General features: G+C 33.0%; 1 protein-coding gene across 1 annotated transcript in view; it reads left to right on the forward strand.

Annotated features, from left to right (window-relative positions):
• The window catches only part of LOC129801818 (sine oculis-binding protein homolog), a 29,869-nt gene that overhangs the window by 10,550 nt on the left and 2,550 nt on the right, over positions 1-16,769 (forward strand). Inside the window, exon 2 of the mRNA XM_055847168.1 lies at positions 11,621-11,795. Within this exon, the coding sequence (XP_055703143.1) occupies positions 11,621-11,795 (175 nt within the window). The remainder of the gene's footprint in view (positions 1-11,620; positions 11,796-16,769) is intronic.

The raw sequence follows: 16,769 nt of genomic DNA on the forward strand, positions 1-16,769 counted from the left end.
GTATCCTTACATTTTACCATCATCATTATTATCGCACGGATATTCGATATCATTCTATCACTATGTAACATGTAATGTCTGTACATCATGCTTTGCATATTTTACTCTACATGTACACCAACCGAGAAATAGGATTATCAAAGTGCCATACATGATATTTCTGTGTGATGCCAGGTGAATAAAAAAAAGACTACAAACTGAGAGTGTTAATTTGATATATCCACGTTTTTCACGCAATTTAATTCAATATCTATCTCATGTTCTGTGTCATTAATTAAATAAATAACACTTTACCATATGATACACAAACCATCCACCTATTCAACTTCATTATATAAATTTTGTAAAATGTGCGAGAAGATAAAGTTTCCATAGTTTGATGCTGTTTATTCAGTATCCAATTACCCAGGAGAGATCAGTTTTAAAATCAATAACCATTGCAATAATATCTTGCAAAACTACCACAACATGTTCGCTGTGTTGCTTTTTGTTTTATAAAAGGTAGTGGTAAGCCCAGATTAGCTTATTATAGGTGAGATTCTTAACGTGAGCAAACTCGGATTACATGCAAATTAGATTTGGAACTTAAGATGAGAGATATTATACAGCAATTTGGAATCAAATTCCTGAAAAATTGCAAACATTTTATTTAAAATCAAAATATCTAGGATGTAAATGAAATTACAGATAGATAGGAGTTATAGACCAGAATCTCCTCTATAACTTACCCCAAAACTTGATCTCATTGGTTGCTCGGTAGCTGGGATAATTCAATTTACAGTAGAGTTCCTCAAATTTGAAAATTTGGGGGGTATAGATGCCATTTTCTTACTCATCTTTAAATTTGAACAATATTTTCAAAAACGTTACGGAATTCATGTAAAATGCACTTTCCTAAATTTAAGAAAGATAATTTTAGAGAATATATCAATGTAATTTATTGTTAAAGAAACGAAATTTGTTGCGGAAGTTAATATAATACGATAATATTGAGAAAACACCAGAGAAAATGTAGTTCTAATTCAGACTCCACGCAAAACTTTCTTCACATAACCTCAAATTTTACATTTTGAACTCAACCGTCGTTCAAATTTGAGAAGTTCAAATTTGAGGAACTCGACTGTAGTTATTACACTGAGAGAAATCCGAGAAAGTTAAAATAACATTCCGGAAATGTTAATTTTACCCTGCAGTATTGATCCGAAAACGGTGTAAATATTACCCTTTTTAGGTGTATTATGGGTTAAAGTTACCCTTCTTTCATGTTGATTTTACCCTTAAAAGGTGTAAAATTAACATTAAAAAATGTTGATATATTTTTACACCTAAAAAGTGTTAAAGTTACGAGGAAAAAAAGTTAATCGCACCCCCGTTTTTTTCTCAGTGTATAGAACACGTTTTTTAACCAGAGCGGTTAGTTTGTCCATGTGACAAACTACAGCAACATCACAAAATGATTAAATTGATCATTCTTTTAAACCTTATTTTTAATAAAATCGGGTAAAAGTGGTCAAATCAGCACCTGTGTACCTTCGCAGCGTTAGTGTGGAAAAAAAATCATTTCTAAAACGAGAAAATCGGACAGATGGCATAATCTGAGAAAAAAATTATGTTTAGACGAAACATCCCAACTAGCAAATTAGCTGCTTTTTGAAACCAAGAATTTTTAGTGATCTCATACGAAGTTGGGAATTAGGGAATAAAGATTTAAGAGTTTCATAAAAAAGCATAACATGATTTTATGAAACCGTCTTTATAAGAAAATATTTCTCAAAAAATATGTTAAATGATATTCAATTTTACAAACTAAGTCGATTGGGTACAATGGTACAATATTTTTTTGAGTCTATTATTTGAAATTACACTGAGAGAAATCCGAAAAAGTTAAAATAACAATCCGGAAATTTTAATTTTACCCTGCAGTATTGATCCGAAATCGGTGTAAATATTACCCTTTTTAGGTGTATTAGGGGTTAAAGGTACCCTTTTTCATGTTAATTTTGCCCTTAATAGGGTGTAAAATTAACATTAAAAATGTTAATATATTTTACATCTAAAAAGTGTTAAATTTATGAGGAAAAAATGTTAATCGCACCCTCTTTTTTTTCTCAGTGTAGGCCCTTAGAATAGCCGAAAACACATGAAACGTGTAAAATAAATTATACTGAGAATTCTGCATTATCACGCAGAAGAACTCTGAGCAGAATTTGAGACAATATTGAATGAAAATATGCTATAGAATTTTCATAACAGTAATGATTTTTTCTGTATAAAGTCTTACAGAATACTAGAATTTAAACTTTAATACATCTTTTAGCATTATCAACTTAGTCACATTACCTCTTATGGAAAAGTGGCGCACTATTAAGGTGCTCTAAGAGCTCTTTTAGCACTTACTTAAAAAGAATATGAAGCATTCTGTGGGAAATGTTGTTTAATGATGTATTTTCCTTATTTCCATTATTAAATATTCATTATAACGATATCACAGAACACTTTTACCTTAAAACTTAGATTTAGTACAGCACATCAACTTTTTTTTTAGCAAATTTGCATGAAAAATACTTTGCAATCAGAATCGCGTGCTGCACGCAAAATGTCAACAACATTCCCTAATTTCCTCTTAAGTTTCTTAATGGGATTTCCCCTCATTTTCCCCTAAGTTTTGTAAAATATTCGTAACATTCCTGTAACATCCCTAAGGATTTACAAATAATCGTAAAATTCAGTCGAGACAAAATTCGGAAGCATTTCTTCATATACCGATGAGTGTATGGGAAAGAGATGCGTTCAGTTTACAGGGACATCATGAATTACTTAAACGATTCTTTTAATTATTCTTATTATAGTCCTATAGCAACTTTATATGCGTTTAAAAATTGAATTTGGAGTATCGTATAAGCACTTTGTCAAAAAATCCGTAGTTGTATAAGATTTTTTAATGGAATGCTTCAATTTCTTTGGCAATAGCGCTTAAAGAGCTACTGGAGCTTTTTAAAAGTGCGCCACTTTTACATAAAAGGGCCTCTCGGACCATTTTAGAAGTTCTACAAGCATTATTTTAGAAAATTGTGGTTCTATATGCCGTACTTCGAGGCTTCTTCAAGATCATTATAGAGAAGAAAATGTTAGTTGGGATAAGAATAAATGTCGTAAATAAATACAATGCCGAAGTAATTATCAAAATTGGTAAAGAAAGAGTCGAGATAATTGAGTTTATGTAATATGAAATTTTTTTTCGACTGTGACGCCCCTAGAGTTAGTCTTACGAAGTTCACATGTTTTAGAAAGTTATAACGCTTTAGGAGACCTTTAATTTGCCGAAAACCGCAAGTCGATATCTCTCTTAGTTTAGGAGATATTAAACTTCAAAAAGCGGCCAGACGGACGAACGGGAATGTTTTTCAGCCATCCATATATTCGTAATCAGAAGGTACCCAAACACATTTTGGCAAAGTTTGGGGCTGATCAGAGGACATAAGATTTTGTTAGGATTATAGAAGGTGAGATTGTTAAGAATCTCACCTAATATTCTACGCATTGAATTACCATTTTGAATAGTTCTAAGTGGCTGAAGTCAGAATTTACTGTCATACATTTTTGTGGACTTTAAAATATTTCAATGTTAAATCAATGAAGAGCAATAATCTTCTCATTGGAAATGTGATACTTTTTAGCAATATCGAGTGATTTATATACAATGGCAAAATTTTCAAGTCATTCGTACCCAAAAATAAATAATGTATTAAAATCATAAAAGTATCGGAGTTATAAATAAATTGATCCACTTTTGCTATTGCGGTATAAACAATTTTGTCAAGATTCTTAAGATAAATGTCTTAAAAAGAGGAGCAGATATCATGGCAGGAAAAAGTGTGTAGACAATTGGAAACATTAAATTTGACAATAACTTTTTCAGATGCTGATTTCATACTGTAATTGCTAAACAATTACATTAAAAAAAATTGTTTAACCTGAGGTATGAAAGGATCATTAGATATGGCATATGTTTACAACAATTTTACCGCGTTAATATTTAGGTGAGATTTTTAACAATGTTAACAAGATTCTTAACTAAAATAAATAAATTACTCAATGTCATCTACTATAATCCTACCAAATTTCTTGTCCTCAGATCGGCCCCAAACTTTGCCAAAATGTATGTGGACATGTCAAGCCTTTCAAAAAGTGCCGTAAATAAAAGTAAAGTTCAAAATATTTTTTGTTTTCCCTCCGAGGCCAGGGACTTCTGGGACTGCCCTCTTAGGATACTCAACAAATTTTTCTTGGAAAAGAGGGAAAAATTAAGATTTAAGCACTGAAAAATATATTACTTTAAGAAATTCATAAAGTTTAATAGTGACTTTGTACCGTTTAACTCTTTCGCGTCTTTAGGGTAATGTCATGAGTCGGGGAAAAAAGTTTTTTTTTGGGTATTTACATTAATTGAAATCTATCTGTTCGTGCACGACATCATAATAGAAGGAAGTAAGATTCTTGGCTCATTTTCTCAAGACTCCAGTTAGATTTCAATTAATGTAAATAGCCAAAAAGAAACTTTTTTCCCCGGGTCATATATGACCCTAAAGACGCGAAAGAGTTAAATATGTGATAATTTTAAAGTTTTTAAACCGGTGAGTGTGACCGGGTCTTGTTAGGCTTAGTGTTAATAACTCGATACTGATCGAAAGATATCGATTTGCGAAGAAGATCGAAAGATATCGAAATGCATAAAATTTCAGTGTTTGACATTGTTTATTGTGAAGTGCTATTATTGATAAAAGAAATCTGCAATGTAAACATAATGTACGACATAATGGAAGTATAATCAAAAAAAAATGCAAAAACGTGTTTTCTTCTATATTTCTTATTTTTTGGGTTATAATATCTTGATTTAATTTTATGGAGACAAAAAGAAAATGATGGTGTGGAAAATTATAGAAAATTGGCGGCACGAAACCCAATTTAATGAAAAAATTATGCAAAAAACATTTGTGTGTACCGGTATTTGTCCACAATTGTTTTTAAAGTGAAGTATTCCATCAATAAATGCAGTAAAAATCTGAAATCCATAAGTTTTTTCTATGATACAATGAGAAGAGCTATAAATTTAATCAATTTTATTTTCTTTAATTTCCTAGCTTTCCCTTGTGAATTTCAGATCGGGAAGGACATTTTATTCACTAATATTGTGTCCTCTAACGCAAAACAGTCGTTGCATTAAATCTTCATACGCAATAAAAGTGCACGAGTCACAGGAAATCTGACTGAATCGTTGAGGATAAATAAATTACTCATTTGAGGAAAATATTTAAGCGAGTCTTAAATAAAAATGAAAAAGAAATGACGAGTCTACGATCAGTGTTATAAAATTGATATTGTATAGTGATTATATTTTATTCAGTTATAAATGATACATTTTATCGTTACACGATGACGTGATTATATCTTAAATTAATAATTGTTATATTTTGGATGTAAAAATTCCCCATTCACATATGGTCCTCTTTTATGCGGTTATATAGAAGAAATATGTAAAGTCTTCGCCATCATTTTTGTATAGATATCAGACATCTCTTACTCGTTTATAGCGATAAATGCTCCAGTCACCGCCATAATTAATCAAGTCCTTGCAGTCTGCCACGCGTGAATTTAGTTGATAAAAATAAATACAGTCCACTATCTCTTGATTTTGTGTGACCCAGGGAACTTGGTCCACAACAACATCGATAGTTTGTAAAACCACTGCTAGGGGCGCTATTATTAAAAACAAAACTTTTCAATTTCCCAAGTTAAATAACTCAAAAATTTCATTGTGTATCGGGTTCAAATTTCATTCCAGTCGCAGATTATATCTATCAAGCAAAAAATACTTAGGTCGATCGATAACCCCTGACCCGAGCTACAAGGGGTCAATGCTCGAAAATTGACCGGCCTCTATCTCCGATTATAATTAACATTTTGACCTAAATTTTGGGTTTTTGGTTTCGTCTCGATGAGCAATTTCCGATGAAAGTTCAAAAGGTCACCGCAGGTGGCGCTGTGATACCGTTAAAATTCAAACTAAAAACGGAAAAATTATAGCCACGTTATTTGGGAGTGGTAAAACACATTTTGGCAAAGTTTGGGCCTGATCGGACGACATGAAAGTTTGTTAGAATTTTAGTAGGTGAGAATATTAAGGATATCATCTAATATCAACCAATTATGCCAATATAGCATATTGCAGTCTTATACTCCATTTTAATGTGACTCAATCCATCTTACCAAATTCATAATTCCCCACAAGCCATCACCTGAAATGTCACCGTATATTTCTTGTGTATGTAATGAAAATCTGAGTCATTTAATTAGGTGGGAAAAAGTCTCGTTAGAAGCCACTGAAAATTATTAAAATACACCAAATTTACAAATATTAATAAATTAGATGTATATCATTTCTGACATTTTCGACTAATGCCTGCCCGAAAAAGTTCTCATAATATGAAACTTATGAGACGTCATCGATGCATTTGAAGCTGATGGTGTGTGTGGAATTATTTTTGGCTCCAAGAGCAAGCAGCTTATGTGATTTTAATTAGCTAAAAAAAGATCCCATTTGCTGAAGTTGTTCACGCAAATACAATCCAGTTCGATAATGAGAGAATTTGATATGCAAGAGGGTATGATATACATACTGCGTTAGCGCTTGGTTGTCGTAATTCTCATTACGGGATTATTATCAGGTTTATAAGATCTATAATTTGCAAAATTACATATGAAGGGTGATACTGGGTGGGGTAGGAAGGCAGGAACTTGGTAGAAAATCAAATGTGCTGTTTCTATTTTAAGTTTTGTCTAAAGTATATATGCTTTTCGAAGATTGAGAAAATGCAATGGGAAGATGTTTATGTGGTAGGGAGTATAAAGACATATTAGAGCCTTTTATTTATCTTGCGGACGGAGTTGTGTTACGAAAATTTACTCAGATTTCATTATATTCGTTAAACAGTAAACGGAAAATACTTGCACTAACTCTATATCGTCAATATCTCCGTACATAATACACTTCAACACCCATTCCTGGGACCTTCTCCCATCAAGCATACAGCTCTGTAATATTGGTCATAGATTAAATTTCTTCTCGTCAGTCGCCATCAGTGTCATACTAGACTTAGAGAGACTATCCCTGTTATCAGACCCCTGTGTACAGCATTTGGATCAGATGCTTTCATCAAAACCTTCTCCTTCATTTGCACCACTACCTAGTCCACAGATACCACTTTTTCCTCACTCTCATTCTCATTTTCCAACGTTGATCAAAAGATTATCAACCCACCTCTCATCGATGCCATTCTTTAATCTAGTCTTTCAATCTTGGTAATGAGTTCTATTAGCGGCATGGGTTTTCAAAAGAAAAGCTTAATTTGTCCACCTCGTTGATGCATCCATCTAAATATTCAAGAAATAGTGGGTAATAGATGCATACAACTATTTAATGACTTTTCACTTTAATGAGGTGTTGTTCGAGGTGTTGAATAATGACAAAAGAAAATGGAATTACGGGCAAGCCAGAAAATGTTCAAGCATTTTCAGTGATGAATTGGGGATTGAATTGGGATAGGGTTGGCTCTTAATTTAAGAGCATCGTGGTATTAATTTTAGAGCATTGTGGTATCGATTTAAGAGCATTGTGGTATTAATTTAAGAGCATAGTGGTATCAATTTAAGAACATTATGAAATCAATTTTAGAGCATTTTGGTATAAATTTTAGTGAATCGTGGTATCAATTGAAGAGCATTGTGGTATCAATTTTAGACCATCGTGGTATTGATTTTAGAGCATTGTGGTATCAATTTAAGAGCATTGTGGTATCAATTTTAGTGAATCGTGGTATCAATTTAGGAGCATTGTGGTATCAATTTCTAAAATATCGTGGCATTGATTTTAGAGCATTGTGGCATCAATTTAAGAGCATTGTGGTATCAATTTAAGAGCATTGTGGCATCTATTTAAGAGTATTATGGTATCAATTGAAGAGCTTTGTGGTATCAATTTTAGACCATCCTGGCATCAATTTAAGAGCATTGTGGTATCAATAAAAGCATTGTGGTATCAATTTAAGAGCATTGTGGTATCAATTTAAGAGCATCCCGGCATCAATTTAAGAGTATTATGGTATCAATTTAAGAACATTCTGGTATCACTTTTAGGCCATTGTTGCATTGGTTTTAGAATACTCAGAAATCGAATATTTTTACTTAAGACGTATGGGATTTTTATTAATACTCACATTCTCTTAGACGAATTAGGTTTCTCCTCCATCCAGTATAATCTGATGATCACAAACTTCTCTATGATTTCTGAGTACTCACGAAGATAAATGTCTTTTGCGGCTCGATTTGACTATCGCACCTTTTATAGGAGTATTGTAGAACTGGTGGTGACAATCTGTGTCACTCGAGGTTCACTCATTTGCCACTCACTATATGCAGTGAGTGTCAACTTTTGCCACTCACTGTATGGAGAGCCACTCATATTATTGAGTTGCCTAAATTCCCTGAAAAATATATGGGTTCCACAGACTTCTCAACAAAATATGCGAGTTCCCCGGGTTCCATGAAAAAACATATGAGTTCGGATTGTGCTTTTGTATAACTATCATATGAGTAGAGCTCTTCACAGCTCGGATTTTAGGGCCTGAATTGCGTGAAATTCAGAAGATTGTATTTTTCCCGTCACTTCACTTCACATACGCGTTCAGCCAAATCTCGACATCGCGTTTTCGTAACGTCCCCCTTGACGATTTTTTTTAAATTCTAACACTGAGAAAATTCTCGCGTTCAATTTTTCCCGCCACTTCACGTATGCACTCAGCTAAATCTTGAAATCGCGTTTTCCTAATGTCCCCCTTGACGATTTTTTTTGAATTCTAATAAATGAAAGTAAAAAACTTTTCTCTTTAAATTATTAAATTTTAAGAATATATTAGAATTTCAGTATATTATTTGTAGTATTATGAAATGAGCTGCAATAAAAAAGGTGTGTGACGTTTTTGATGAAATATAATCACCCACAAAGGAAGCTTCCTTCATTTAATAGAAGTAAAATTTTAAAATTTTACGAAATAGTGCAGCAACATACTTAATTTATCATTTTTTTGTTTAAACATAATAAAAACACTTACTTGTGATTGAAAACTTGTTTTTTCTTCATGGGAACATTCACTATACACGCACAAGCGAAGAAAATTGCCATCATTTACTTTTCGACCTTTTCGACATATTAGCCGATACTGATTTGCGTGCAAGGCGTGCAACGAACTAAAATGTAGACACTCTTAGAAAATGGAAGGGCGAAGAACAGCATAGATGCCGTGACGACCCCAGAAGAAGATTTAGAAAGGATCGGAGGCATTTTAGATACAGAAGTAGCCAAAAAAAAAAAGCCGAGAAACTCAGATAAGTGGTTCCTGAGTGATTTCTGAGAAATTTTACTAATGAATTAGCGATTGGATAAAATTTTATTGGTGTGATTCATTGTCAAAAGTTTTAATTGTATTCAGGGATTGGTTAATTGATTTATTGTGCAATATGTATCAATCTTAGGAACTGCAGAACAACATCGGAGATTCTGAAGACCCGCGATTGAAGTGATTCTAGCAGCGAGAGTTTCCGGATACTTGCTGCAGACTGATACAGTTTAGCTTAGATGGTTATCTCTGGCTCTGATTGCTGAATTTAAACTTCCAGGATCAGGAACCGTGATCACGAATTGGAAGATAAATCGAGATCATTGTGTTTTATGCATGGAAGTCATAAAATGTCTAGTAAAAGTATCCAGACTGGCGGAAGTGACAAATCAATTGCTTGGAGCATTCCAATGGCTAACAACTAGAATGGGGATGTAATTGCTGATTGCTGCAGGATTGTAGCAGAGAAAATTGCAATCTCACGCGATAAAAAGAGGATTTCATGGTAGATTGCAACCTACACACAGAAAAATTTTGACTCTAAATTTAAGAATACATAAGATCCTGGGAACTTAAATTGGACGTGAATCCCCGAGGCGTTTAAGTTTAGAAGCTCTGAGCGAAAGAAATGGGCTAGAATCCCTAGCTCTTTCAAGTTAAGAGATCGGGAACTTAAGTTCTGCATTAGCTGGAAGATGAAAAATGTCTACAGATTTGCAAATTGCAACTAAAATTAAATGAGCAAGGATTTAGAATTAGGGCATTGGCATTCATTGGATGGGATTTGAAATTAAATTCCTGGGTGTTTCTGTTTAAGAATTTTCCATTTTTCTGTGTGTAGAAGTTGATGCTGAGAATAAGTCAAAATATTTTATTTTTTATCATTTTAATTTTATTATATGTTTACTAAATTTATACCACAATGCTCTTAAATTGATACCACAATACTCTTAAATTGATGCCCCGATTCTCTTAAATTGATGCCACGATGCTCTTAAATTGATACCACAATGCTCTTAAATTGATACCACAATGCTCTTAAATTGATACCACAATGCTCTTAAATTGATACAACAATGCTCTTAAATTGATACCACAATGCTCTTAAATTAATACCACGATGTTCTTAAATTGATACCACAATGCTCTTAAATTGACACTAAAATTCGGGTTTCTGAAAATCAATGCCAAATTGCTCCAAAATTGACAAATTGCCATTTGTTGCTAAAATTCGGGTTTTTCAAAATCAATGCCAAAATCTACTAAAATTTGATTAGTTTTGGAGCAGAATTCGAAGTTAATGCCAAAATTGATCTAAATTTAAGAGATTTTGGCATACTTATGGCATTGAATTTATGGCATTGATTTTTATGCCATTGTTATTGAATCTCTCTACTTCAAATTTTTTTTTCTGTGAATAAAATTTAATATCAGTAATAAAAACCCAGATGCTTATATTCAATAGAGATCATGGATGAGTTTCTTCACCTCTTAGGTCAGTCTGCTAGGATGCAATTTTCAGTCAATTGGAAGATTCTTGTTGTCAAATTCGTAAAAATATACTTGTATAAAACTTGTAGGAAGGACGGAATCTCCAGGAGTATTTAGAAATGTTTTGGAACTTAATCTGTACACCTGGATAGTCATTCGGGATTGACTGATCCTTCCACCACGAGGCTAAAATTGCAAGATTCTATCTTTATAATCAAGACGACACTCAGCATAAAAAAGTTCTTATAGAACTTGCCATAATTATGTCATACTACTAATAATTATTGAGGGCCGCGGCCTTTAGACTTTCAAAGAAGATCTGCTTCTTTGTGAACGTTGAGTTAAGCAAAAATAAATATTTCGATATAATTAATAATAAACTTACTACTTTTGAACTTCTATAAAGTATTTGGTAACCTTAACTTTTTAAGCTATTTGGTCTCATTTTGAAGTTTTAAAAGATATCTTATGTCCTGACAAAAAAAAAGTATTTGTGCATATTCCAAGATTTTGCGTTTGATACCTTGTTAATATTATTTTCGGTATAGGTTTGATATTATAAAAAAATGAACACATGTTTTACATTTGTAAGATAACAGAAATTATTAACTAAATACATCGCCAGTGATTTATAATGAAACTTTTCTTTATGATGGTGTTTGTTTGTCTCCTAATAGGACTTTGCTGAGACAGCGATGAATGAACTTCTGGGTTGGTATGGTTACGAAAATAACACCAGTGATCGCACGAAAGTTATTAATTTGAGACAAGTGAGGAGTCAGAGTTCAACGCCAGAACACGACAGTTCCAGAGAAGATTCCAGGAGTCCAATGACTGCATCAGAGAAGGAAGGTAAATATTAATTTACATACCCAATTTATTTTTATGTACTATAATAGATAAACTTGTCCACTAGTTTACATCTAAAAATAACAACTTGTTTTGACTTTTTGTTGATTTATTAACGAACAAGCATCAATTATTGCAGATCCAATGTGAATATATTATTTCAACTGTAATATTGGAAATAATTAATGAGAAACAAAATTCCGATAATCCACTCGATAGTTTTCCCGCGAAGTAAGAATTTCCAATGAAGGGTGCTTGGTATGCAATCCGATGAATTTCAAGCTCTGCATGCACACTGCACACGCCTGTGGCTTGTAATGAGACTAACAATTCTGACTTGCAGGATAATTATTACACTCTCAAATGGGGGAATTGAGCCCTCTTCGCCTCATCTGTGCAATCCATTATGATGTGGCCGGCCAAATTAATAGGCATATTCAATACCCCAACAGACTCCATGGTCGCGAAATCAATCTCCACAATGCAACATCATCCGCCCATCAAAATAATGAACTGTGACTCGGTATCCCGCGAATTCCTGCATAATAATTTCTTCGCCTTTAGAAATGATATGTATATAGAAAAATATCATTATTTACTACGCGCATTAATTTCCAATTGAGAAATTTGACGATCAATACATTTAACATTTAAAAAATAAATAAGAGACTATGCAGGCCATTTTTATATGATTTCTTGCTCACTTAAGAAAATCTTCAAAATGTAAAAGAAAAAATATTATATTATATTTATTATAATAACTAACAAACTGTTTATATTAGATAAAATATACCTACATATAATACAGTGTTACTGTGTTATCACACTTGCACATTAAAATTTTAATATGACTCACATTAATTGTCGCTGGTGAGAGTCCAAATGTGTAATTTGTGTGTTTGAATCATTTTATATTCGAAATTTAATTTATTTGTTGATAAAAAGGTAGACTTGGCCCACAACATTTGATATAAATTTTGATTTTTTTTAATGTGAAAAATATTTATGCTTTAGGTAAATTTAAACTTATTTTTGCAGGCCAAGTCCACTTCTTTATAAATAAAGAGAAAAACCCCAAATATTAAGTGACTTAAAGACACAAATAACATATTTGGACGCTCACAAGTGGCAATTAATGTGAATCACATTAAAATTTTAATGTGCAAGTGTGATAACGCCGTTACTCTGGCCCGGTGTAGAAATTTTCAGTACTGCAGATATTAAAGAAAAGTAAAATTCTATTTTTTTACAATATAAATGACTTAAAATGTGTAAATTAAGACTCCAATAATATAAATGATGATCTTGGGCGGTGTGTGACCCTCGCCTCGACTGTCACAGTTATGAGTTCGAGTCCCGCCCGGTGCAAATGGTTCAAATGTCTCAAGGGACATATGTATTTCTACACAGCAAAACCGAATAAAAATTGTAAACTGATAATTGTACAAAATGGCAAAAAAAGTCCAGCACGGCACATCAAAATAAATAAATAATAATATTTTTTTTTCCTTTTAAAGCAACGGCCCCAGCCATGCAAGCCAGAAGGCCTATAATAAAAATTCTACAGGTTTGTGAACATTCTCGTATAAAAAGGAGTGGCAAAGCGTCCCAGGCTTTGCGAAATGCTCGAACTCGTGACTTAGATTCTATATACCTCAGAAGTACTTTCTCATCATTCACCATTTACCGGTTCTCAACCGATTTGAAACGATTCATCATTTAAAAGAACCTCCAAAATTGTTTTAAAAGTATAGATTTTCGGATAAAAATTAGTTATCGGCTATGAACTAGTTCATTACCAGTTCAGAACCGATTTGAACCGGTTCTTTTTCATAGGAAATTCCAAGACCTTTCCAACGAGCCCAAACATGACCCCATTCGCTTGATAAATGCGCTCTCTAGTGTCTTTTTAAGATTTGACCTTGAAAATCCGTTATGAGGAATGATTCAACGGTATTTTCGCATATGGACGAAATGTTCGCCTGGGTAATCTCTAAAAGATATCCAAAAATGAAAAAAATCGTACGACGCGTTTTCGAGCAATCCCGAAAAATATGGTTTAGTAGGGGAAGGGGAGGGGTGAGTGGGGGGGCAATGAGGGGCATGTTAACGATTCTTGAGTCAACTTATGGGAGGGTCCCCCGAAGGTTCCAAGTCGCTCTCTCTTACCGTTTGGCCTCTAGAGCTGGCGACGGACAGATGGACAAACAGCGTGACAACATTTCTCAGGAATCATCTGAAACGTGCCCCACTGAACCGTTCTTTTAATTTAAGTGTTTTATATTTTTTGTAAGCTTATTTTATCAACTCGGCCATTTTTAATACTACATGTTTTAAAGTTAAAATTTACAAGTCCATTCTGATAATAAACGTTGAAAAATTAAAAATTAAGCACAAAAAAAATTAAAAATTAAACACAAAAAAAACATAAAAGTATAAAATTTAAAATAATTCAAAAATTAATTCAAGGTCATTTTCACACAAGACGCTTCTACTGTTTTGAAATGTTTGTTGTTAGACTTTATGAGCTTTCCAAAAAACTCAAAATCATTTAATTTGGATAAAAGATCGGTAATATAAAAATCGACATTCGAAAAACTTTGCTCGAAATCTAATTTTAAATATCTTCAAAAGAAGATTAAGAGAATAAATATAGGATAAGAAAGTTAAAAAAAAATCGAAAGGTGTTTTTAATTTTTTTTGCTTACAACAAAAGAAGCTAAAAAAGACTTCGGAAATTAATTAAATCGGATTATGTGCTGTTTGAACCACTTAAAATCATCAAAATCGAATTAAAATAAGATTTATTCTGATTTTTCAAGCATATTAAGCCTAAAGACCGTTTGTGTCTCTAAGAACATCGTTTTGTGATTCTTAAGCTTAAAATGAAATTTCCTGAAACGAAAAGCTATTCCAGATCGATGAAAACGGTTTTGTACCCTTTGTCTAAATCCGACAAAATCGTATAAATCGGTATAGTGACTTTCTTGAAAAACAGGTCGCAAGTGGATTCCTTTTTCCTTTTCTTGATTTTTAAATAAGCTCAAAGTCATAATAATTTGGCTTATTTTATCAAAATTTTCGAGAAAACTCATGTTCTTTGCGTCCAAGAAGCAATTTCTGCTGGGGGTAGGTAGTTCTCCGATTTCGCTGCCCTCATGCTAAAATCCTTGTTGCACCCTTGATTTTAAATAAAGCCTCTTATCAATCCTAAATAATGAGCACCTCAATCTATATAGCAGAGGTGTGCAAGAAACCGTTGAAACCGAATTAACGTCAAATGAAACATGTACGTCAATGGTCAAAACGCTACTATAACCAACTTATTTTGACGTTAATTCGGTTTCAACGGTTTCTTGCACACCTCTGCTATATAGAATACTGAACATAGGACAAAATGTAGTGCCTCACCGTTCACGATTTTGTTCTTGGTATCCCAGGGGTTCGCCTTAACCGCATTTGTTTACAGGGTCTTTTACCCTGCATCCGATACGAAAGAAATTGTATTTCTTTTCGAATGAGACATTATTCCACGTTTGTTCTTTTAGTTGAAAATATGAAAAAATTCCATTAATTAACCTTCTTTGGAAAGTAAAAAAATCCATAGAATCCATATTGTAATTTTGGTGTATTTATTGTTTATCACGGAATTTTGAGAAAGAAGAATATTCTGTGATTTCATTTGATTCTACACTGGGAGAAATGAGAAAAAGTCAAAATAACATTCCTTAAATGTTAATTTTACCCTGCAGTATTGATCCAAAATCGGTGTAAATATTACCCTTTCTAGGTGTATTAGGGGTTAAATGTACCCTTTTCATGTCAATTTTACCCTTAATAAAGTGTAAAATTAACATTAAAAAATGTTGATATATTTTTACACCTAAAAAGTGTTAAATTTCTGAGGAAAAAATGTTAATCGCATCCTCTTTTTTCTCTCAGTGTAGTAATTCCATTATTTGATTTCAGAGTGATTCCGTGGAGTCTATGGATTCTAACGGAAAAATGTGTTGGTATTCCAAACTTGAGTTTCTTTTTTTTTAAATTATTGCTTTCGAGTTTTACTTTTAACCATAAGGGTTTTATCTCATTGTGGCAGTATATTTTACATAAAATCTTCATGTGGAGTTTAAATTTTCCACAGTTGTCGAGGTGGAGGGTGTATGGGTTGCACAAAAGGCTTCTACTTGTTCACATTATCCAGGAATATTCGTTGAACAAAAGTGGAATAGGAGAAGATTCATAGTTGATGGAGGATGGGAGGATATTTTGGTAGTTTGATAAAAGGGGATGCTGGCTCAAATTTCGCATCCCAGTTGGAAGAACTTTTAGCGTCTCGCTTTCCCTATACACATCATCCTCCAAAAACACCCAGCAATTTCCTTCATCTCAGGTCACAAAGGGTGAAAAAGAGTTTGAATTTTCCATGAAATGAACACGATCGTCTTTTCTCATCATCTTACTGCAGTTGTTTATTTTATAGAAGTCTTTAAATTTGACTAAAAGCGGGATACTCTTTACAACAGGGAGTTCCGTTTTGAAAGAAATTCTCAGGATCGAAAAAAGCCCACGAATACACACCAGTGACACAGAAAATTTACATACTCACGGGAGATCTTTCTTTAATAAGATAAGGAAACATCGTGATGTAGGGTAAAATATTTTCGGCGCCAATTTTTCGCCCTATTTTCAGGCGATTCAAGAATTATTTTATACAGTAGAGTTCCTCAAATTTGAACGACGGGGTTGAATTCAAAACGAAAAATTTGAGGTTATGCGAAGAAAGTTTTACGTAGTGTTTGAATTAGAGCCATTTTTCTCTGGTGTTTCCTCAATATTATCGTATTTATATTAACTTCTACAACAAATTCCACTTATTTCACAATAAAGTACATTGATTACATATTATCTCTAAAATCAATTCCCTTACGTTTTTGAAAATGTTGTTCAAATTTAGGAGTGAGAAATGTCATCTAT

The sequence above is a fragment of the Phlebotomus papatasi genome, chromosome 2 (genome assembly GCF_024763615.1).
Source record: "Phlebotomus papatasi isolate M1 chromosome 2, Ppap_2.1, whole genome shotgun sequence".
Taxonomy (NCBI): domain Eukaryota; kingdom Metazoa; phylum Arthropoda; class Insecta; order Diptera; family Psychodidae; genus Phlebotomus; species Phlebotomus papatasi.